This window comes from Silurus meridionalis, chromosome 1 (assembly GCF_014805685.1).
Source record: "Silurus meridionalis isolate SWU-2019-XX chromosome 1, ASM1480568v1, whole genome shotgun sequence".
Taxonomy (NCBI): Eukaryota; Metazoa; Chordata; class Actinopteri; order Siluriformes; family Siluridae; genus Silurus; species Silurus meridionalis.
The window spans coordinates 25768791-25792683 of NC_060884.1; the positions used below are offsets into that span (position 1 = coordinate 25768791).

The 23893-nt window shown below is 38.4% G+C and overlaps 1 protein-coding gene and 1 long non-coding RNA gene across 3 annotated transcripts in view; both read left to right on the top strand.

Moving 5' to 3' along the window:
* The first annotated feature begins 898 nt into the window (after positions 1-898).
* On the top strand, positions 899-2028 carry LOC124388768. Its single transcript, XR_006926471.1, has 2 exons — positions 899-1090; positions 1294-2028. It is a non-coding gene; the product is annotated as an uncharacterized LOC124388768 (long non-coding RNA).
* Positions 2029-4774: 2746 nt separating this feature from the next.
* Positions 4775-23893, top strand: part of jak1 (Janus kinase 1) — a 44554-nt gene continuing 25435 nt past the window's right edge. The window contains exons 1-3 of one of the 2 annotated variants that reach the window (XM_046857214.1): positions 4775-4883; positions 12452-12657; positions 20959-21082. In XM_046857214.1, the coding sequence (XP_046713170.1) occupies positions 12459-12657; positions 20959-21082 (323 nt within the window). In that variant the 5' untranslated portion in view covers positions 4775-4883; positions 12452-12458. Of the gene's footprint in view, positions 4884-5651; positions 5855-12451; positions 12658-20958; positions 21083-23893 lie in introns of those variants that run through there. The other variant, XM_046857208.1, reaches the window with a different exon arrangement.

A 23893-nucleotide genomic window follows, 5' to 3' on the forward strand; every position in this document is an offset into this window, starting at 1 on the left:
CAAACATTGTAGATCTGTTCCAGTAGTCATTGCACCTGTCAACCAATACTGAAACAGAAAGCTTTTCTTGATGATGCAACATCTCCTAAACCTTGCACTGCTCCCACAACCCTAATCTAAAAGCTTCTGCTCTGTTCGACGTGGTGGAACCAATTTTTGTGATGGAAACTGCATAACAGAAGTGCTACAGGTCAGGAACCTGCACCATGGGTGGAAACATGGCTACAGTGGCAAACAATTCAATATGTAAGTGTTTCATGTGACAGTGTGCCTTCAAACATGAAGAAAATTTTGACTCCCAGTTCTAAATGATCATACTTCAGCTCTATTGCATTCCTCCACTGCCATTTTGCAGAACTTCTTCTCTTCATGGTAAAGAGTGCACCTGATGAATCTCCAAACACCTCGATTTGCTAGCAGTCTTCTCATGGAGTTTGCTCTTCTTCCATGTCTCACATTTTTTGATGATGGAACTTTTTCTAAATCCTTCACCACACCCACCAACCTAAAAGATTTTAGGGTTCCAGCAACTTTTTAGGGACATGGTGGAACCAATCTTTTCAGCCCAGAACCACGGTTTATGTGATGGAAACGCATGGAACAGTCTGAGAAGTGAACCAGGCCACGGACCTCCTCCATGGGTGGAAAAGTGGGTACAGTGGGAGACATTTCAAGATGTACATGCTTCATGTTTCAGGGTGTCTTAAAACATGATTAACATTCTGCACGATTTTTTTTTTTTATATTTCCCTCCAGGAACGCACTTTTACACCAAGTTCTGAATGATCATCTCTATTGCATTCCTCCACTGCCATTTTGCAGGACTTCTTCTCTTTAAGGGAAAGAGCGCACTTGTTGATATCAAGCTTCAGATCCCCAAAAATCGTTTGCATGGAGTTTGATTTTGTCCCCCCCCCCCTCTTCAATGTGTTTTATATAAAATCCAATCTTAGGGTTTTTTTTATTATTATTATTGCGACACATGATTGACTAGCAAGGAGCCCGCTGCGGTGACGTCAGAGCAGGGCAGATGTGCGCGCGAGCGACGCGCTTCCAGGCACGTGCACTCGTTGACAACATTTAACGCCAGGTGAATGTTTTTTTGTTGTTGTTGTTGCTTTTATAACCTTATGCCAGACAATATAACGGAACTATTACGTGCACTGGTGATCTTTGAGTTTCGGGCATCCGGAAGCATGCAGATTTTTTTATTTTTTTTACTTTGTCACATGGCTCTGAGATTTTTTTTTCTTTTTTTCCCTTTCCCAATAACAACAACAAAAATGGCGACAGATCACGTTGCGTCGCTCGGGTGCGCGCCTGCTGCGTCATGAAGTGATATTCACGTGAAACGCGAGCTGAACAGAAACCCTGGTACGTATGTGGACAGCGTGTTTTGTGTATATTTCGAGCTCGATGGCGTGGAGATGTGTATTTGTTGTTGTTGTTTTTCTAACCCCATTATTGTCATGCACGTACACGGTGCGTTTGGGTCGCGCGAAGAGTGAGGGGTGTGTGCGCGAGCGCTCGAGAGAGCGACTTGGGCGTTAGCGCGCGCTGTTTACGGGATGAGCTCGTGCAGGAATGACGCTTCCCCGCATGGATGCACGTTTGTGCTACTATTTATTGTACATATAATATATATATAAAAATATAGTGTTTGGGTACTTTCCAGCTCCTAACCCCCCAAACACCCTGTCATGCTTTATTTATCAGGTTCTAACCTCCAACTGCATGGCATTCCAGCATGCTTTTTTATTCTAATACAAGCTAGAACGCTTCAATTAGCATTGCCCAGGCGCCACATGGCATCCAGAGATAGCGTTTCGTTTTGTTGTCATTGTGATTGCATTGCTTGATCACTATAAAGACTAAAAACCAGGAGATCCACGCATTAAAACTCTTATTTAAATGCTTGAGGAGAAAGTATTGGTTTCTTCTCTCCTTGTGAAAATGTGGCGCAGATAGGTTAGGGAGATATTAGGTCATTTTGGCAGACTCTGACGCCGTCTCGTGACAAGCAAGGAGGAAAAAAAAACCCAACCCTGAACGAGCTGATCGACTTGTTTACAAGAACAGATTTGCGCCGAGGGAGGGGCGCGTGTGGGCGGGGCTTTGGCCGAGCGTGTGACGCGATTGGACGCCTGGAGAAGGAGAGACAGCGGAGGGGGCGGAGCTTGCTGGATCATCATAACAAGCTGGACGTGCAGGAGGGTGGAGTATGAGGGAGCTGCTGGTGTGCTATTTTATTTAACCCTTATTGTGTGATAAGGTCTTGGAATGAAAAAATTACAAAAAACAGGGAAATAAATCACTCATTTGTTTAGCAATCCTTGTCTAATGAGAGTCTAATTATCATTATTATCATCATTATTATTTATTTACAGATCTGTGAAAATGATGTGCAAAAAACAAAGAAACACTGCGACCCTGATTACCTAATACCTTTAAGGCTTTGGGTCAGAAGGTTGAAAGTTTAAGCCCTAGTATCACCAAGCTGCAACTCTTGGGCCCTTGAGAGAGGCCCTTAACTTTCTGTGCTCCAGGGGTTCTGTATCATGGCTGGGATATGTAAAGAAAGACTGTGCTATATTGTGCATGTGACAAGTAAAAATTAACTATTTTTATTATATTCTTTATTTGAGCATTTATTGAGTATATGCAGCATATGATGATGGCTTTATTTATAGAGTTCTGTTGGGGCATAGCAATAAATATTCCCTTCGTTTGTCAGTATGCTTTAAAAAATATTTTTTAAATGACTAATGAATACATACAGTAGGTGTTTTTCGGGGAAGAAAAACAGCCAAACACAGAACCACTTTTCAAGCCCAGGGATGTTCCTGTTTTGTGAGTGTGTGTAAACAGGTAGAAGTGCAAATAAGGCATGGGGGTAGTGTAAAGTTTGATTTATTATTGTGAAATTTATTCAGAAGCCAAAATTGGTGTTTGTAATATAGAGACAGCATTGGACATAGCAGATTCATATGAAAATTACATTTCTAACATTTTAGGTCATGTACGGAATTTGTATTTTTTTTCTAGTATGGTATTAATAAAGATAAAAAATGTGTCCTTTTGATCTAAAAGGAAATACAATCTGTATCTGAATAAACAGGTTTCCTTGTTCTCTTTTTTATTTAAAAAATATTAAATTAGTTTATTTGAATCATCTCTATTTATTTGTTACTTCTCCAAATTAGATGTTGTTCTGCCTATATGTGATTTCTCTTGATGTTTACAGGATGGCTGAAGGTTAAGCGTCTGATGGAGGGAACTGTTTCCGTCTTGGCTCTTCTTGATGTGACAGGCTGCCCTTGTTCAGTTATCACAGTGCTGATGCTGTCCATCTTAAAGGTACAGTACTGTGATAACTGAAGGATGGCAGCCATCTTGACATCTGGTTCGTGTAAAGCAGCTTTTCCTCTCTGAATACATTTTGAATGGTTTGATGATTGCTATTAAACTAAACAAAATCTGACACACAGTCATTTTAATAATACACACCCTTTTGCATGTGGTTACGGATTCAAAATACATTTGTGTTGCTTTTAAAATAAAAAGCTTCATACAAACGTCATCTTGTTATTTTTGGCAGGAATTTCTACAGAAAACAGTCAAATGGGACGACAGGCTATGATTTATAGGACCGCTGTCAAAAATGGAAATCCCTTGAAAATAATTTTACATGTAGACATTTTTTTTCAAGGTTTGAACACAAGTTTTGATTTTAATATTCTCATGAGGACCTTCCACTGACATAATGAATTATCCAGCCAATTAATACTAAGTTTACAACTTAATCTAACCCAAACCCTTAACCTCCGTAAGCAAAAGGAAATCTTGGGTGATTAAATAAATGCTACAGAAAAAGATTTTAACTATTCAATAACTATACTTCAGGTTCATGTGTATCCAGGCCATTAAAGCCCATTTTAATTTCAAGCATGTATTATGACCAGGAGGACAAAAATAATCATGTTCCTACGACAGCTGTAAGTTGAGTCAGTGTAAATAATGATTTAGGTCAAAAGTGCACTTTTCCTTTTCTAATTCTCTTGCCCTTTTCCCTGTTCTCATTTCCACTTATTTAAAAGCCTTTCCTGTTGATTGCCTGTTGCTTTTTCTTTCTTTTTTTTTTTTAAGGATAGATGAGTTATAGTTCCCGCTTCTGGTCTTGGCTACTGTGTCCTTGAAACCTAGAAATATTGCTGTTGGCTGAACTTCATGACTCCACACACACACACACACACACACACACACACACACACACACTCTCTGCCATATTTAGCTACTGACTCATCCATCGTTAGGAGTTTCCAGTGGGACTTTGGCGTTTTCTGTTTGTGTCACTTGGCATTAGTGTATCTATCACATTATATACTGTATAATCTCTCACACCGCACAAGACCATCAATTTTTGTAATCGGTGTTAAAATATTTATGTATCTACCGTACATTTGATCTATTTCATGCTTAAAATAAGATTAGATAATATTATCCTAGGAGGAAGCATTTATAGATGCTTATTTCAGGCTATTTCTGATGGGAATAGTTAAAGTCTCTGCATACATTCAATCAATAGGTTATTGATCTGCGCCAGCGTCCCTAAGTGCTCTGCCACACCAGGCTTCTTGTGAAATTGCAACCCACAGTTTCTGGCAACTCGTCTGATTGTGAGGACGGGAAGTCCCTCCCTTGCAAGGCAGACTAGACCTCCTGGTCTTAAAGACCTTCTTCAGTTTGTTGAACAACCACGTCAGTGAAATGTGAGCTGCTTTGCTGTGCAGGACCTAAAGACTAACAAGTTTAACCAGGACACCACAACATGGGGCACTAGGCTGATTGTTTCCTGAAGCTGTGTTGTACTCTTTAACAAGATGGTGTGAGAAAACAATTACATTTATATGTATGGTTTATCATCTTGTATTTTTTTTTTTTGTATAATGAAGGAATTATTTGGGTATTTATTTAAATGTATTTTATATGCCTTATGGAAACACACCAAAATATCTTTGATTGAAACAATGCAGGTTAAAGTTACAGTAGTAAAACTAATTACAGTAGTTGACATTTCAAAAACTAATACCACAGTATAAATTGCTCATTTTTGTTTTACCACAATTAATAATAGTGATTAAAAATATGGCTAGGTTAGTCAGGGTGTTAACAAATAGTGATGTGATGCTGATAGAAAAGAAGTGTTTTACATTAGAAATACATACCAATATATACAGTATAAAAGAAATTAAATAATAATACATTACATTTTTTATTATAGCAAATATATACTGGATTCAACAACAACAACAACAACAACAATATACATTTAGCTTAATATTATGACTTCATACCAAGAATATGAATATAATGATATTATCACCAATGAATATTATGAATCATAATGTTTCATCTGTAAAAATAAATGCGTTAAAAAAAGAAAAGAAAGAAAGGAAATAGTGTGTACACGTACACAGCACTACAGAAGGTGCCATAAATGTAACACTGAATACAGCTTAGTGATGCAGCCTCACGCCCCCGCCCCTTCAGCAGCAACACGATTGGTGCAATTTTTGATTGACGGGGCGTCGAGCCAATAGCGGTCGAGCTACGCGGTTAGTGGTAAACCCCTACTTTCGGGAATCTCTCGACGCTTGATAGGAAAGGTTTGTTCAGCTCGGAAGTGAAAGCGGAGCGTACATGATGTCTGTCAGGAAACTAACGACTTTCACCGGAAAATATCGATTCTACACGCCGAAATAAGACTTTATTCCCTCAAACCCGGAGACGGACAGCTTTTTACGGAGTTCGGTGATGACCGAAAAAAGACGGAAGTAACTTTTTTTGTTTTCTGGTAAGAAGCTCGCGGTCGTGTTGTTCAGCGGAGTTAGCCGCGGTGCTAGCTGCAGCGCTCGCGCTCCTCTCTCAGTACCGCCCGGAGCACAGCACAGTCTCTCCGGGCTTGTTTATGTTCATTAACCGCTGTATTTTTCACTCTTCGGTCGTGGTGTACGCCGGTTTGTCGTTCGGATATTGATTTGGACCTTGTTGGTGATATTAAAAGCTCGCTAACCGACACTGGTGTATTACAAACATTTCGCTAATCTGAAGAGTTCCGTAGTTTCCTCTTGTGTGTTATGTGGGTGCTGTAGACAGGTGTGAACGCGTTGTCTTCGGGCAAAAGAGTTCAAATGAGTTTAACAAGTAACTAATCAACCCGATAACCAGTTACCTGAACAAGGAACTAACCCAGTAAACATCCAGCTTAATAACCAAGTAAATAACCAGCTTATTTATCAGGAACTAAAAAAGTAAATATTTAGGTAAATACCCAAATAATTGGGTAACCGACTAGCTAACTAACCAGATAACCATTCAGGTAACTAACCAGATAATGAACCAAGTAAATAATCAGGTAACTAACCCGCATACAAAACAGGTAACTAATCTGGATATTATCCAGCTAACTAATCAGGTAACTAACAAAGTAACCAATCGGGCAACTAACCAAGTAACTAATCAGATTACTAACCAAGTAACTAATCAGGTAACTAACCAAGTAACTAATCAGGTAACTAACCAAGTAACTAATCAGGTAACTAACCAAGTAACTAATCAGGTAACTAACCAGCTCAAGAATCGGTTCACTAATCAGTGAACTGATCAGGTAACTAACCAGATAACTAGTCGGGTAACTATCCAAGTAACAAATCAGGTAACTAACCAGCTCAAGAATCGGTTCACTAATCAGTGAACTGATCAGGTAACTAACCAGATAACTAGTCGGGTAACTATCCAAGTAACAAATCAGGTAACTAACCAACTTAAGAATCTGATAACTTATCAGTGAACTGATCGGGTAACTAAGTAGCATAACAGCCAGGTAGCTAACCAAGTAACTAATCAGTGAACTAATCAGATAACTAACTATCATAACAGTCAGGTAACTAAGTAACTAATCGGGTAACTAATTGGATGACTAACTAGCATAACAGTCAGGTAATTAATTAGCCAACTAACAAGTTTATTGAATTAACCGGCTAAATAATCAGATCACTAATGAGCTAAATAACCGTGTCATTGACCAGCTAAATAACCAGCTTACTATCCATTTTTATTGGTGCACATTAAATTACAGTATATGACTAAACTCACAGCTGACCAAAGAGCTGGGGGACTTTTTTTTTTTTACTCTTCCGCAGTAAGTCATGTTTTTTTTTTTTAATAAAACCCTTTGACTTGAGTATATACTTTTCAATCTAGTAGCTATATGATTGTTATCGCCAGATCTGTCTATTCTACTGTCTACACTGCCTTATATACATGTACTTCTCTGTCCCCTTGCACTAATGAGTTCATATAAATGTGTATGCTGTAGTTATTCTTTTGAAATGTTGATAGAAATAGAAAGAATGTTTAATGAAAGTGTAGATTTTCAGCAAAAAATCAGGGGTAGTGATGATAATTCATACTGATTAATACTGACTAATAACCCAAATAATCTTTTCTCAGAAATAAACAGAATAGCTATGAGCAATCTAAATGTGTCCATAATAAGAGGTTTGATTCACTATGCCCTAAAGGTGTTTTGTTAAGACTGGGTATGGGTAGGAGAAGTGATTATAAACACTCTTCCTTTTGGCTTCTGAAGAGACAAAATGGACATTTATTTATTTATTTTTGTAGTCAGGACTATAACATCAGGGACAATTGTGAAACAGGTTGAAATCAGGTTTATTGTTTTTAGGTTATTCAGGTTTGTAACATTTCAAGTTCAGCTTTAGTTAGCTGTGCTCGCCGATTGAGAGCTGAACAGCAGCTGTAAAGTGTTGGCCACTTATTCTTTTCCTGTTTTTTTGTTGTTACCAAATTAAACCATATTGTGCACATTATTTTGCCAGACTGCGTTCGCAGAAGATCTGCTTCATAACGTTAGACTTTTTGCATTCAATGCAACCATTTAAGCCTTAAGCGAAAAATGTTTTCAATCCAACTTTGCTGTCGGCTTTTTTTCCCCCGCTCTCCTGCATGTTGTGAGTTGTGGGTTTCTGTTGTTTTAAAGAGAAAGCGGTTTCAGGAACGGGGCCGAAGGGAAATCATGTCTAAGCCTGGAAAGCTCCCAAGAGATTAGTCATTTCAGATTGTTAACATGGCGACTGGAAGCAAAACCTTCCAGTTGTAACCGTCATTTCAGCTGTTGTTGATGGTAGTTTAGAAACTTGCACAAGTGCTTATTGCAAGCTAGTCCTAGTCATATGTCTTAGTGAAAACCGCAGAGATCTCTTGTGCTTTTCTGTTGATGAAAATGTAATGATACAGCGCGTGTATGTGTGCTTGCTCGAACCATCGCGTTTTCTTCGAGAACCTTCGTGTTCTTCTGGATCAGATCAGTCTTAGTCCTTGTGGCGTTGGTGAGTTGCTTCTAATTTACAACCCGTGACAAAGAAGCATCACAGTTTGAAGCCGTTTCATCAGCAGAACCTGCTCTTTAAGACCCTGCAGTCAGGGTGACATTTAAGTCCGATCGTCCGTGTGAATCATTCAGGCGATCTACGCCAACTTGTAGACGCGTCTCGGAAGGTAGGAAAGCGAAAGGATGATCGCGGCTCGCTTTAGCGTTGCTCTGTGCGTGCGCGTGTGTGTCGACGCCTACAGGAAATGAGAACAATGGCAACATGCTTTTCAAGCAGCAGCAGCAGATTTCAGCAACAAATGTTCTTTCTGCATCTTTCTTTATTTGTCAGTGGAAAAAATGATTAGGATCAATTTTAGAAAAAAGCGAGGTCTGGGGATGTGTATCCAGAAGCCATGGATTTATTCGAACTTGATGATGGTCAGCACAGGGTTATTATATGTGATGTTCAGCTCTTTTAGTTATTAGCCTGCTGTATTGGTTACTTAAAGAAAACAAAAGTCAATCCAAACAGTAATAACTCAGTAATGTCAGCGTGACTAATAAAGATGGATTTGTGAGAGGAAAGTTTAAGTGTAATCAATAGAGAAGTCGGTTATGTAATTCTATATGGATAAGAAAAGCTCAAGAATATCATTTATTGTGATGAATTGGGAACTGTGAGTAGAGTTAAGTAGATATGAAATGTGATTTTTGAAGCATTCCATCCCATTAATTGTAAATAGAAAAAAAATCTAAAACATCTGTTTAATTTTGATGGATGTTTTTAACCAGAGCGACTTACATTTACTTACATTTACCTCATTTGTATGCCTAAGCACTTGAGAGTTATGGGCTTTGCTCAGGGGCCCAGCAGTGGCTGGATGGTGGTGCTGGGATTTCAACTCACCTTCTGCATAGTCCAGCATTTAAACACTAAGCTGCCACCGCTTGTGTGGTGTTAATGCAAAATGAAAATAAAATGTTTTAGATATGATTATATTTTTAGACAATACTCTCATTTTGTCTGATGCTTTTATACAAACTGACTCACAAATGACAAAATCTATCTAAGGATTGAGGTTCTTGCTAAAAAACACAACAGCATTGCCAGGGTTAGAACTCAGAGCCTTTTGATTGACAGCTCAAAGCTTTATTCAATGTCCCCGCATCCCTGCATGTGTTTTTGTAGTGAGAATATTTCAAATGAAATAAAAGGACATGTAGATAAACATTTTTTTTGCATGTTTTTGTCTGGGGTAAACACTGTTTGCACCTGAGCAAAGGTAAACACTGCAGACTTGGTAAACAACAACACGTGTCCTCACGCAGTGAAGTGTGAACCGAAACACGCCTGTTTACCAGCATTCAATTAACCAGTGGCATGGAGCGAAATAGGGAATTATTTATTTGTTGTCACCTCAAATAGATTAAAACATACACTGAAAAAAGGTGGCCAGTCAGATTCTAGAGAATAAATGACACAAAAGCATGAAATTTCTCATCGAAATATGAGCTTATTGTTAGAAAAGTTTTTCTTTAGAGTTTTTTCTCTGGCCGATGCTGATATTTAGAAATCAGGCCAGTTGATGGCCAATGTATGATGCCAGTTATTTTTATTTACATTTTTTTTGCCGTTTTTCTTCCCACCCCTTAATCTCATAAAATCTTACATTGATAAGAAGTGATACAGAACATTTTTTTAATAATTGAACATTTATTGATCAACACAAGCCTGTCCAGTCAGTGTACTTATCAGCTGCCGCTGGTTGAATGCTTTCTAACAATAAAGTTCTAAAGGTTACGTACGTTCGCTCTCCCAATCTTATTTTCATTCTCTCCTTAAAAATAACATCATGTTTGACCAATGGAATATATATATATATATATATAGAAGGATAAGAGCTGACGGTCGGTCGTCTGACAATGTCGATTGGCTTTAGTTTTTCCGGTTTGTTCTGCACTGTTGACTCTTGACGTACGGCGTCAGCCGATCCTGCAAGTCGGCAGAGCTCTTTCGCGAAAAAGGGAACTCGGATCGGCTATTTAGCTTAGCAAATAAACACACAGAAAAAAAGAAAGAAATGTCTTGTCTTTAAAACTTAGCAGACATGATTTCATAAAAGTTACACAAATTGGTTAGTAATGATCAAACGCTGCTTGCTTTACCTGTTTAGATGCTGAATACTACTACTGCCACCTGCTGCTATGGGAGAATTCTGTTCTCTCATGCAAGCACAGAATGTATACGCACGGTTTTGTGTGTCGGATGCTTCAGTCGAATATTCGGCCTAATTTGCAGCATAATCGGCCCGATTTATTTGCTGGCTGATCAATTGGTCGACCTCTATTTCTAATTGTCGTAAGTTTAGTTTAGTATGTGGATTAACAGGAAGTGGAGGCAATTCAGGGAATCAAATTACATTACGAAATCTCACTCATGAAAAGAAATGACCATCATGTTTAATTAAGATGGTTTCATTCACGTGATAAAGTGAGAACACGCGATAGGATTTTGTTTCTGGATTTGAACATACGCAATCAAATCCTGTTGCACAGGTCATTAAAGTGAACCTGATGTACATGTTCTAACACAGTAAATTCAGTTAAAAAAAAACAAAGACAAGGACGTACAGAACTGTTTTTGTGCTGAACAAGGTTCCGATCTCGTTTTAGGGCTGCTCAAATCATATCTTGAGCTAGAAGCAGAAAAGACTTCTGCTTTTCTAAATGCCAGGATTAGTCTGTGAAAGCAGCACTGAAAAGGAAGTTAAAACATGAGACTCGCAGAAAAAAAAAGGGAACAGGGAAATTCATCACAACAAATCCGTGAAACTTGACGCCGCTCGCACGGAAGGTCTGCTTGCTGGCGGCACATGAATAGCCTCACTGTTCAAGTACAACATTTGTATAAATCCACTAATAGAGAAACAGTGTTTTTATTTGTCTACAGCATTATGGCTTAAAGGGTCATAGTAAAATGCAATGCTGTGTTTATAATGCCACATGTTATGGCTCCATTTCAAAGTCGTCGTGCATGATTTTGCATGGTGAGCACCAGGACTGCATTTACATGCACAAAAGAATCTGATAAGTGCAAAATAAAAGTAAGTCAGTCATAAGATAACCACTGTAGTTGCATTGCATCACAACTTAACCCACCTAAGCAGAAGGACATGACCATATTCACACTATATGCCACATCTTGTACCATGATAACCATGATAATAGCTTTAATCGGATAAAAACAAAACATCATCTGATTGTTCGTGTGAATGTGAACACTCTGGAAGTCTGGACCGTCTCAAATCCGGATGGTACGGATGCTTAAACAACAAGCCTGCGTAATTTGTAAAGTACTTATTTACTCAAAAGCCTGATCAGACATACCGACTATATTTTTATAAATAAATCCAGAGCTATAGCAATCACCCACTTAAAGGAAATGGCTATCGGTCGACTCTTAATTATATGCTGGGGAAAAAAGGTTCTTTCCACACAAACCATTGTCACATGATGCACACATCAGTAGTACTGTTTGTGTGGGCAATAGCATATATGTCTATACACACAAATATGCTTTGGAGATACATCTACTAATTCACTAATTTCTATTGTCAAAAGAACCTTGAAGTTTGTACATTTTGTGGTTATTGCTTTTTACAACATACTGCACTCTTTTGTGCAATCATTGCAGTACTTCTTTCATGTGAACCAGAAGCTGCAAACAGGACCATCTCAGTATGGACAAATTTAAATCGGGAAGTTATTAATTAATGATGGCAAAAAAAAAAAAAGAGATTGTCATGAACTTTAGCCAGCTTACCATCATCACAGTGAAAATCGATTAATTGCACAGTACAACGCGCTTCCTATCACCCTGCTTACTTCTACCGAGTACTATTGATTGGTAATAATAATAACAACGCTAAGAAAATGATATGGATCAATAGTAGAAGTTTAATATTAGCTAATATCCATCAAGGTTTGTAAGTGACTGACTGCACCTCTAATGCGTTTTGTCCCGTTGTCTCTTTCTCTGTCTCGTCTCCACTGCAGTGTCTGAATGCCAAAGTTAGTAGTCATGGAGCTGGGCAGGCAGCTGTGTGGGAAGATGAAGAAACAGAAGAAGGGGGAGTTGGCTGTCCCTGCCGTCATGAAAGGCCTGGAGATCCACTTCTATCTGCCCGAAACCCACCAACTCGAGTATTTTAAAGATTGCCATACAGCCGAGGACCTGTGTGTGGAGGCTGCCAAGAGATGTCGTAAGTACACACACACACACACACATGCACACTCACAGAATGTGAAGCCAGTCCATGTTATTTCACCGAATCTATAACTTAATTTTGCATGCTTATATAAAACATATAAAACATTAAGCAATTGCTCTGCAGGGAAAAAACTCCACAGGGCAAGACTCATACGTACGCATACCGACCTGTGCCGACTCTAACATACCGTATTTTTCGGACTATAAGCCGCTACTTATTTCCCACGTTTTGAACCCCGCGGCTTAAACAACGAAGCGGCTTATTTATGAATTTTTCCTGGGTTTTTCCCGGTTTCACAAACTTCAAGCCAAAAAACTGAGCCCTATAACATTAGACCAATTAAATGTCCGAACGGAAACAAAAACGCACCTCACCTGTGTTCTGAGCTGCACGGCTTCGGGAGAAAAAACTTCCATCGGATGATTTTTAAACGCACAACGATGCCAAAAGATAAACTCCAGAGGGAAATACAGCAGTTGTGTAAGGAAGGGGGAAGACCGTGAACTATGACTTACTTGGTAGGCTACTGTTTAGATACAAGCCGTTGTAACGCGTTGAGTCTGGGTGAAAGGGAGAGCTCGCTAACTCCAGTTGCAACAGAAATCATATAAGCACAGACATGTTTCCAAAACTCGTGCTTTTTTATTTTTCTTGGCAACAGCGTTACAGGTTAGTCAAAGAAACTTAGAAATGAGCATCAGAAAATAATAAGGACATATTCCTCGGTCTTGCACACATGCAGTAATACCGGAAAAAATGCGGCGGCAAGCTATTCCCAAAATACTGCTCTGCTCTTAAAGGAGCCACAACATATTTCACCCATTACACCGTGTAACAGACACTGTCTTTTGTTAAAGCCTGTGTAAAGTTTATTAGTTTCAGTGTAGACACCTGCGGCCTATTTATGTTTAAAATAAAAATCTTTGTCAAATTCAGTGGGTGCGGCTTATATATGGTGCGCGTTATAGTCCGGAAATTACGATACTTTGTTACGCAGTACATGCATAGTACTTATACGCGGTTGTATCAAAAAGGTTCCAGATTAAATGTGCTAACTGGTGCTATTCTGGCTGCACGCGTTACCACTTCTGTGATTTTCATAATAGACTGCATGTTAGAACAAAGAGCAAACGTGAAATTATCCGTGAAACTTGCCGGATCTGCCGCAGAGACGTTCGACATGACTTACGCCGATGCTTCAATGAGTTGTCCGAGGTGTTTCACTTCAAGAGTGACACCATTTTGACAGCAGTGCACAGATCCAGCGTGAATCGCAGAAGGGGTTTGACCACTCTTTGAAAGGAAGACTTCAGGACACGTTCCAAAAGCGGCACGAACTCTGCAAGCTCTGTATTGCTGTGTAAGGGGAACTGTTTTGAAGGGTGTAGTGTGTAAACGTAGATAAATAAAGTACTTTCCTGTAAACAAAACGAAACGTTTTATAATACCCTCTCGCATCTGAATGATGAAGGAAAGATGAATTATACATTGCAGAGAACTACAAACGGATTTCTTTTCACGGTTCTAAAATCCCGGAACCCAGTTCACTAAAAATCCTCTTTTACACAATAACTCTGTTGGCCTGATAGCAGACAGCAGCTGTTCTTGATTTGAGATGCTCGAATCCTCTGGTCCTAACTAGAATTTTCTCCTCACAATGTTGAAAGTTGTGCAAAGCAGGTGAGAGCTGAGAACCTCGCCTATGCAAACAAGGACGTAAAGGCAATCGTCACTATGTGCGCCTATAAGCAATATATAGCGAAAGAAAACCCTATTCCTTAATATATTACAATTAGGAATAACATTTTTTATGAAGCTTTATGACAATTATACACAAATTATCGGATTTCAAGGACATTCTTAAACATAAGGCTGCTATATCTCTTTTTAAAGTTAACCTTGTTAGGGAAGTTCTGCGATACTTGGCTTGAGAAAAATGAATTTAGGGCTCGGTTGAGGCCAGCTGCTAACAACGTATTTGTGTGAAAATTTCATTTCAAGATTTGTTAAAGGGTCTTAAAAAGTCCTAAATTTGATTTGGTGAAACCTGCAGATACCCTGAGTTAACTCATGTTGTCGGTGCTAAGGGAATGCGGTTTGAGTGTGATAAGTGTCTTCAGGTAGGTGGGGCTGAGTTTTGGCTTTGTTGGCAAACATCAGTCAAGCATCAATTTCGATGCCAGCAATTACAGGAAGTCAGTGGAAAGAACGCATCAGGGTGAACTTGGGTTCTGCATTCTGGACCAAGGAGCAAGGTGCAGTATCAGAGCAACTGTACAAGTACCTGTGTGGTCTCTGTGTGCATAGAAATAGTCAGATCATCATCTAGTGAAGAAGAACCTTAGTCAGGTTTGTAACACGAGGCAGGTTGGTTGTTCAGGAATCACCCGAGGTTGCATGAGGACATGACCTGAAATTTGTCCAGGAAGAATACAAGATCTTGATATGGAGATGCAACTCCAGGGAAATTCAGAAGCTTGTTCTTGTTGGTATTAATTTTCATCTAATGACATGGTGTCTGTGAGACGTGCTGAGATATGAGAAGTGTATGAGGGAGGAAAATGGAGGATGAGTCATCAGTGTAGTGGTATGTAAACCTATGTGGCGATATGATGTCACTGAGAGAGAATAGAAGACCCAGAATTGAGCGATGTGGGGCACCAGAGCATGGAGCAGCAGCTGTGGATTCCCTCAGTGTTATCTAATAGGACTGAAATCCATGACCATGCTGTTCCACTCTTTTTAAAAACTCTTAAGGGCAGAAAAAAAGAAAGTAATTGACTGTATTAAGTGATGCCAAAAAGTTAAAGAGAATGAGACCTTTTTTGCTCAAAGGCAGTTTTTAGGCGTTATGGGGCTGTGAAGCCTGACTGCTAAGGATCTCAGAGGCAGTCCTGGGCAGGACTGAGAGGTGACTAAATGTTAGGAGATTTTTCAAGAATTTGAAAGAGAGAAGTGATACTATTAGTTGCTTATGTCTGTGGTATTGGGCCTCTTCATGGGTGTAGTCCTTGCTGTCTTGACAGCAGTCAGTACATTTCCAGATGTCATGGGATTGTTTACGATGGAAGTGTTAAATGGGAGTTGGTTTATTAAATTGAGATGATCTGAAGTAATGGAAAGCACAGAATCCAGCTGTCTGTTGGTTGGATTGTTAGAGAATCTAGAGGATTGATTGTGTAGAAGAAAAGAAAATCGGTAAGGAGATAGATTTAGGATTTCATGTTTCATTGGTCACACAAAGTTATACACAGTATATAACTTTAGATTAATGAAAGTGGATTGCTTTCTGCAGCCAGGCGTGTACGAAGTAACGAATTTAAACCTATTAGGAATCTGTTAAGTTTCAGGCTTTATTAAAATCATACAGAACAGAAACACCTCAATAAGCAGTTTCGAGAATGTTGATTTTGATTGCGTTTCACTTTCTATTACATTCAATGAAAAGTTTTCTTTCCAGAGAAAAGCAACAGTTTTTCTCTGGCGGAGTCACACAATAAATCTGACATGTAACCAGATAACTGTTTAAATATTCACATGCATAATTGTATACCAATTTAGTTACTTGGTGTTTGGTAATATGGGCGACTTTACATCTGTTACACTGCCTCAATTACAAACAAGTCATTTATAATATGTCAACTGATGGCACCTGTTTTCATAGCAACACATTTCTAACTAATTAATCATTTGATTATCAAAAATATAATAATATATTATGTATCAGGCAGTCGTTCATGCAATGGTATGCAAAATCATGATCCTACTAAACAGCTACTTCAATTAGGGTACATTATTCAGCAATCAGTTATTTATTTATCAATCACAGGACACCCATTTAAAAGCTGGCAGCCTGCAGCTTCTTACTTTCACCACCTTCTTGCATATGGATCAATTTTTTGTTCTGATCTCAGCAAGTCTGTGCAAAATATTGAGTAGGCACCAATCAGAGGTCGCATTTTTATGATGTCATCATGTAGAATTTCTTACAAAGTACTTTACAGCATTTTAAAACTACAAAAATACAAACACAAAGTATTTTGGTACAAAACGTGAAGCCGTTTTCATCAACCCGATTAAATACAAATGACAAAAATCCTATTTTATATGGAAAATATAGATTTGAAATACATGTATCATAAATACTACCCATCCCTGACTGCATATTTCTTTCTTTGTCATAAGTGTATACTTCTGCTTTGCTTTTAAAAATAAGAAATGAAATCAGTGAAAAGGTAGACTAAACAGAGACGTGCAAACAGAGACTGTAGTGTAGAACAGAAAGTAAAACTAAACAGTGTGTAAGGTGTAAAAAACAACAGCCAAAAAAAACAGCCAAAAAACAGCAATGTGCAAATGTGTATGTTTGCTACATGTAACAGTACACTGCAGAGGATGAAGTGCTGAATGACGAGGGTCTTAATGGAGCCCTGAGGGATCTGTTTGGCGGACTAAGTGGAAAAAGCTCCAGAGACCATGAAAGCAGTTTCCTCATTGCGGTAGTGTGGGGTGGGTGGAGTCTTGATGATTTTATATTCTCTGGTACTTCATTGCCTGGCTGATAGGAGAGGAAGTGAGATTTGGTAGGGAAGGGATAAAAGTAGGATGAACAGATTCGCACTTTTGTAAAAACATTTACACCTTATTTGTTTGTTTATCGTTACTTAACCCGGAACAGCTTCAACTGGCACTTCTGCTGACTTCCATCCGTGTTTATTGAACATTGTGGGGCAATGATCAGAGATAAAAAAAAGTGTTTATATTCAGAACAGTGTTCTCCCCCTCAAACAATCCTATGTATTTATGTTTGTATCTTTACATATGATCGCCTAATTTGCTTAGCGGAAGCCTGGGGTATGATTCAATAATAATAATTAAAAAAAAAAAAAAAATATCCCTTTACCCAGAAACATGGTCATTTTTTTAACATTCGGACCATCTTTCCAGTTTACAGTGTCTTTTGTATCTACACAATTACAGGAAAAATACTTCCTTCACAGATTTTTCTTTTGTTTCACCATCTACAATAACTGTGCAACAGTGTTAAGCTTCCTGCTTCCACACAAGAAAAACCCATCAATAACCAATGTATCATTTTCACTTCGGGACAATGCGGAGTGATTTTGATTGCGTTTTAATTTAAATTACGTTCAGTGAATAGTTTTATCCCCTGTAACATCTCTAATCCTCTGCTATGATTTAAATATATGCAATAATCTTTCTTTGGTATAAGTTAAAGCAAGGGCATAAACATCTACCATCTGCAATAGAACATTTAACCTTAACACCAAACAGATTTGAGAGTTTGAGAAAAAACACTTTGCTGTTGAGAATGAGAGCTCTATGGTATATTTGCATGGTTTAAGTACACCCTTTTAGTAAAAGTCTGGAAACTGGCAGGTGTGTATTCGGTACATACCGAGCTGAAGGTCTTCGGTTGCAGCAGTGTTCTGTCGGTTTAATGGATTTGGATTATATTACATCCGAATTCTTATTTTTTATTTTTCAGGTTATGATTTCCCACATAATTGCTCTCAGGGGATTTATAGATCTGGAGCCATGTATTTATTGTAGAAAGACAAATACATTTTTAAAACCTAATGAGGCAAATATCTTCAAAGAACTCCAAGCTGTGCAGTGAAGTTTGTATTAAATTACCGGCTTGGTGTTCTAGATGATGCCTAAATAAAGGATTGAACTTAATAGCACTTGTTTGCAGGCGGCCTCTATTCTATGTAGCAGATTAAAGTTTATTATTTTACCATTTTACCTCATTTCCAGCAAATGCGCCGAATCAAGACTAAACACTTAAGTTTAGATTTGAGTAGCCATCACCAGGGTCAGCGTAGGACGTGGGTGTCTTAAATAGTGTATAAGTACCACACTGCGGTCTGTAAAATAGCTGAAAGAGAAACCAAAAATAGCTGTCACAATATAAAACGAGTTCTGTATGTTAATAAATATATTATGAAGAAATTAAATAGTTAATCTTTTTCTGTAAACACGGCTGATGAAACACGTTCTGTGTGGCATAGCTGGTGCAGTTTATTACCAATTTATAGTGAATTTTTTTCTTGTGCTAATAATTTATGCGATTTGTCTCTTGTGTATTGTCCTTTTCTGAGCTTTGGATGTTTTGTAGCTCGGAATGATTTAATCAGGGCAACCTTTTCTGTTAAACCTTGTGTGTTTCTGCACTGCAGATTCAACCCTGTGTTTTGTTGAATATATGCAGGAGAGCATTAAATTGATTGAAATCTCCATATACAGATTTGCATATGGAAATACATCATGCAAATCGAAAAGTTGGTTGAAATTGTGTTCTGAGTAAGAGTTTCGTAAACAGGTATATATAAACACAGTTCTGTTTAGCTGTTTGCCACTCCATTCCGCACTGTAAGATTCCATCCCAGATATCTAAGTGGAATGGAATGTGTATTTTTGGCTGACATTCAATAACCGAAAACAAAATGGCCGCCGAGAAGTACAGTCAGACTGAGGATTTCCTCTACCTTGTGCTTAAGCCAACACTGCAAGCTGGGCTGAGTAGTCAGAGAGGAAAAGGAAATTAATGCAAGAACATCTTAAAAAAAAAAAACTGTTGATTTACAAGTGACTCTGAAACCACATGCAGATTGTCTAGTAAAATACTGTACATGAACCGTCAGAACAGACGTTCTGCGGAAAGCACACGCCAAACGTCATGGTCACGCAGAAGTCATGTAGCATTTGATCTGTTTACTCTGTGGACATCTTTGGGGAATCCTGGGAAAAATACTTTACATGCACAGGTTTTGACATTTTCTACAATAAATTGTTCTGAAATACAAGTGAAGTAACAACTGGCTAATAATATTAAGCTGAAATGTACTATATTTAAAGAAGTTTGAGTTGATAGTGTGCATGAATGAATGAATGTTTTAAAAAGTGGCTCAAATGTGACTGGTATATGACAACGGCTGAAATTAATAGCATGTGGATTCTTTTATGAATATTATAAAGTTAAGCCGGTTGTGAGGAACCACCTGGAATTCCTTTTATTTCTCAAGCGCAGGTCGCTATGTTTCGCCAAGACGCACGCAACCGACTGAAATTGCAAGGAAGCAATTCGATAAGTGAAGCGGTAGCTTAGGGGTTACATCGTTGGACTTTCAATCAGAAGGTTGTGAGTTTAAAATCGCAGCACCACCAAGCTGCCACTTCTCAATTACCCAAATAAGATACATTTAGGTATCATAAGTGAATCTGTGCTTTTGTTTCATGATTTATTTGTCTCTCTCTCTGTTTTAAAAAGAGAGAGAGAGAGAGAGAGAGAGAGAGAGAGAGAGAGAGAGAGAGAGAGAACGCAGCTCCAACACTTGGGCATAGAATGTATGTTTGTAGAAAGTGTGGACAACTCACCATAAGATTTGTTTGTGCTCTTCAAACAACTCATTCCACATTTAGTCCCCATCTGCTGTTATAATAACCACCAATCTTCTGGTCTGGTCACAAGATTTCGGAGTGTGATTATGGAGGTTATTGCTCATTCATCCTCAAGAGGGTTAGTAAAGTCTGGTATTGTGTAGGAGTGGTGACGAGGCCTGAGGTGTTTAGTAGGGTTGAGGTCAGAGCTCTATTGGAGGGTACTCAAGATCTTCCACTCCAACCCATGTAAAGCATATCATCACGTAGCTGGCTTTGTGGACAGGGGTATCAACGTACAAGTTCTGAATGCTACCAAATTCAAAGACATCCTTTATAATTATGTCTCCATTTAGTTTTTATCCGTTTAAATCTGTTTAGATTTAAAAGTGGAAAGGCGAAAATTGCAGGTGGCACAGACGCATCAGACTGTAGAATAATAGCAGTTATCTGATTATAAACTGACCTGATAAGGTTTCCTTTGGCTATGTCACGTAGCTATCCAGAAACCTAATCATAGTGTGTCGGTGTGGAAATCACACACTAGTTGTTAAACTCCTGCAACAATCCTTACACAATATTAGGCAAATAGACAGGATTTGAAACGATGGATAAACTCTGGCTTCATTCATTCCTCAAATATTCAGACAAATAGGTTGCACTATCAATCAAATATTAACTGTTCTGTTTCAAGATGCACGCACTCAAGTTCACTGGCACTATTTTTATTTTGACAGGCCACACCGATAAATCATAATGATTATAAATGTCTTACAATACTGTATTTATTTATTTTTATTAGTTTTGTTACAGAAAGCAAGGAACAATAAGGAAATTGGTAGAGACTCTGGTATCTGCTCCTAACTGCCGCATGTGTTGTTATTGCAGGTATTTCACCCCTGTGCCATAACCTGTTTGCCCTGTACGAAGAGAGTCAGGAGCTCTGGTATGCACCCAATCATGTGTTCCGGATCACCGAGGACACCAGTATTAAGCTGCACTACCGCATGAGGTAAGAAAACAAAGGTGCTGTTAGATAGTAGCTGAAAGATCCTAATTACTGAGCCGACATTAAGGCTGCAGGCTGCTTCAGCACGCCGATCAGGTTTAGACGTTATACGCTAAGTTTCCGGATCATATCTCTCATTCTCATGGGGAGTGGTAGCTCCAGCGGTTAAGGCGCTGGGTTACCGATCGGAAGGTCGGGGGTTCAAGCCCCGGTATCGCCAAGCTTCCACTCTTGGGCCCTTGAGCAAGGCCCTTAACCCTCTATGCTCCAGGGGCGCCGTATCATGGCCGACCCTGCGCTCTGACCCCAGCTTCTAAGCAAGCTGGGATATGCGAAGAACAAATTTCACTGTGCTGTAATGTATATGTGACAAATAAAGGCTATTCTATTCTATTCTATTCTATTCTGGCTGTGTATAATTTCACATTCAGGACTTTAGTAAAACATATTTTTTGTGTCCTATTTGAAAAATGTCCAACAGCTTGATTTTTTTTTTTTTTTTTCCCTTTTCGTTTGTTTTATCCTATTAATGTGATGCACCAGAGCATTGTTCTTCTGCATCTCTCTCAATTGTATCGTGTATATATATGTGTATACATTTGTATTATAATTAGTGGATCACGATACACACGGTTCGGATCACATTATGGTTTTCAAGCTCTTACACGCCGCGATCGGTAAAAAATTAAGATTTATCTGGCTTTATTATAACTACCCTTACACTAAAGTTGACATTATTTGTTTTATTTTCTTTATTGTATTTGTTGATGAACCCTTTAAAACTATGATAGAATAACCCTCACAAACTGGATGCTTATTGATAGTAAATTTCACCACTGTCACGACATACTCTCTGGCGCCCAGTTAATATTTATCATGGAGCTCTGGTTATTTCCCAGACCCCACTTTGGAAACTGTAGATCTTTTGGTTGAACGATTAATCTATAAAGCACTGGGAGCAATGCACTAGATAGAATTCTTGGGACAAACATGTGGGATGTTGTTTATGGTCACTGACTGATGAACAAATGTGTGGGTTTATTCCCCATTCAAGAGCAATATGAGATTTCAGCCCATTTTTAGATGTTTCTGTCTAGTTGGCTTTGAATTCGGTTTTTAATGATCTGCATATTCCCTGGTGATGTTTTGGTTGCGCTCAAAAAGTCATGTCAGATTAGAGCTCTGACACGCCCACAGCAGATGATCCTCCATCAGTAGTGGACAGTAACAAAGTAAATATAATACATTATTGTACTGAAGTATTTGTTTAGTGTATCTTTACTTTACTGATGTATTTCCATTTGGGGAGAACCAGTGGGTGGTGTTTACTTATCACAAACATACAGTTCAGCATGAGTTCAACAGCAGCAGAATATTTTGAGGGGTAATAAATGAGAAAAATGAGGAAGAAGCTCCTGACTTTAACGTGCCACAACACTCGTGACTTTATTTGTGCAATTGAAGTAGTGGAAAAGAAGGTTTTGGTCTCATGATAATTGTAATAGATATCAATCAATTTTTGTCTCATTAATATCATTCTATTAATAGATCAGTGTGTGAAGAGTAACAGAGTCTTTCAACATAAACTGAGGTGATTAAGCAAAGAGTCTTGGGACAAAAATGATAGAAACATTATAGTCGTAATAAATCAAAGTACTTTGGATACTTAAGTAGATTTGAAGGCAATTACTTTTGTTAAAGTGAAAGGTTAAAGAAAGCACTTTTACTGGAGTAATATTTTGTCTTGTTCATGTACTTTTAATCAAGTACATGCGTTGTGGACTTTGTCCACCACTGTCCTCCATTTCGCAAGTGTCCCATTTTCATTATGAATTATATGCTTATTTGATATGCTGCGAGCGTTGTATTGCTGTGCAAGGGGGCTATTTAAAAGGCGATGGTGTGTAAACGTAGATAAATAAAGTACTCTCTTGTAAACTGATCAAGTCTCTAGTCTCCTGTATGCATTGCTTGCTAACAAAGGCTTCAAAAAACTTTTGCAAGACCTTTAACAAGCTTTTGAACAAATACCATGGAATAATGTACACGTGGACATGGACTGTGGGTTCAGTGTGACATCGACCACTTTGTTTAGTCATATCTTATCTGTGTGAACTCTGCAGAGTGGCATTGAGTTGGTGTGAATGGGTGGAAGTGGTAAAAGCTGCTTTTGGATTAGAAATGACTTTTACTGTCACTTAACCTTAACCTTCATTCATATATTAACAATCCTTTAGAAAGGCATTAAATGGATATTTAATGATGCATGAATGAAATATGTTTGTTGATTTCCTTTTGTTGAGTCTATATTAGAGGCTTTTTGGTGTTGGGTAAGTTTGCTTTGACAACATGGCAACCATTTAGAAACTGCATGGAGGCAGTGTGTTTTCAGTAAGTGTGCATTTCTCTCTCTCTTTTTTTTTTTTTTTTTTTTTTTTTTTTTAACTTTACATGAACACATCACATGGGCCATTCATCCTGTTGGTGTTTACAGCCTGGAGTTTATTAGAGTTACCATTTGTGTTTGAAGAAAGCAGACAGTTTTTCATCCCGTTGTTGTTGTTTTTATTTGCTGGGCTAAATAGCCTTCTTATTTCTACTAAATTCTTCTCCTGTAAGCAAAAGGAAGAAATGTGATTGGTTAGCTCGTCTTGCCTGTTGAAAATCCGTAACATAAATCATTTCTGATCTAGAATGAAAATTGGCTCAGGCTATAGATATTCTTAAAATCTATTTTTAAAATTCCCCTTAATTTTCCCTTTTTAGCATTGAAACTAAGATAAGCGTGAGTCGGTGTATATAAAGGCACTCGTG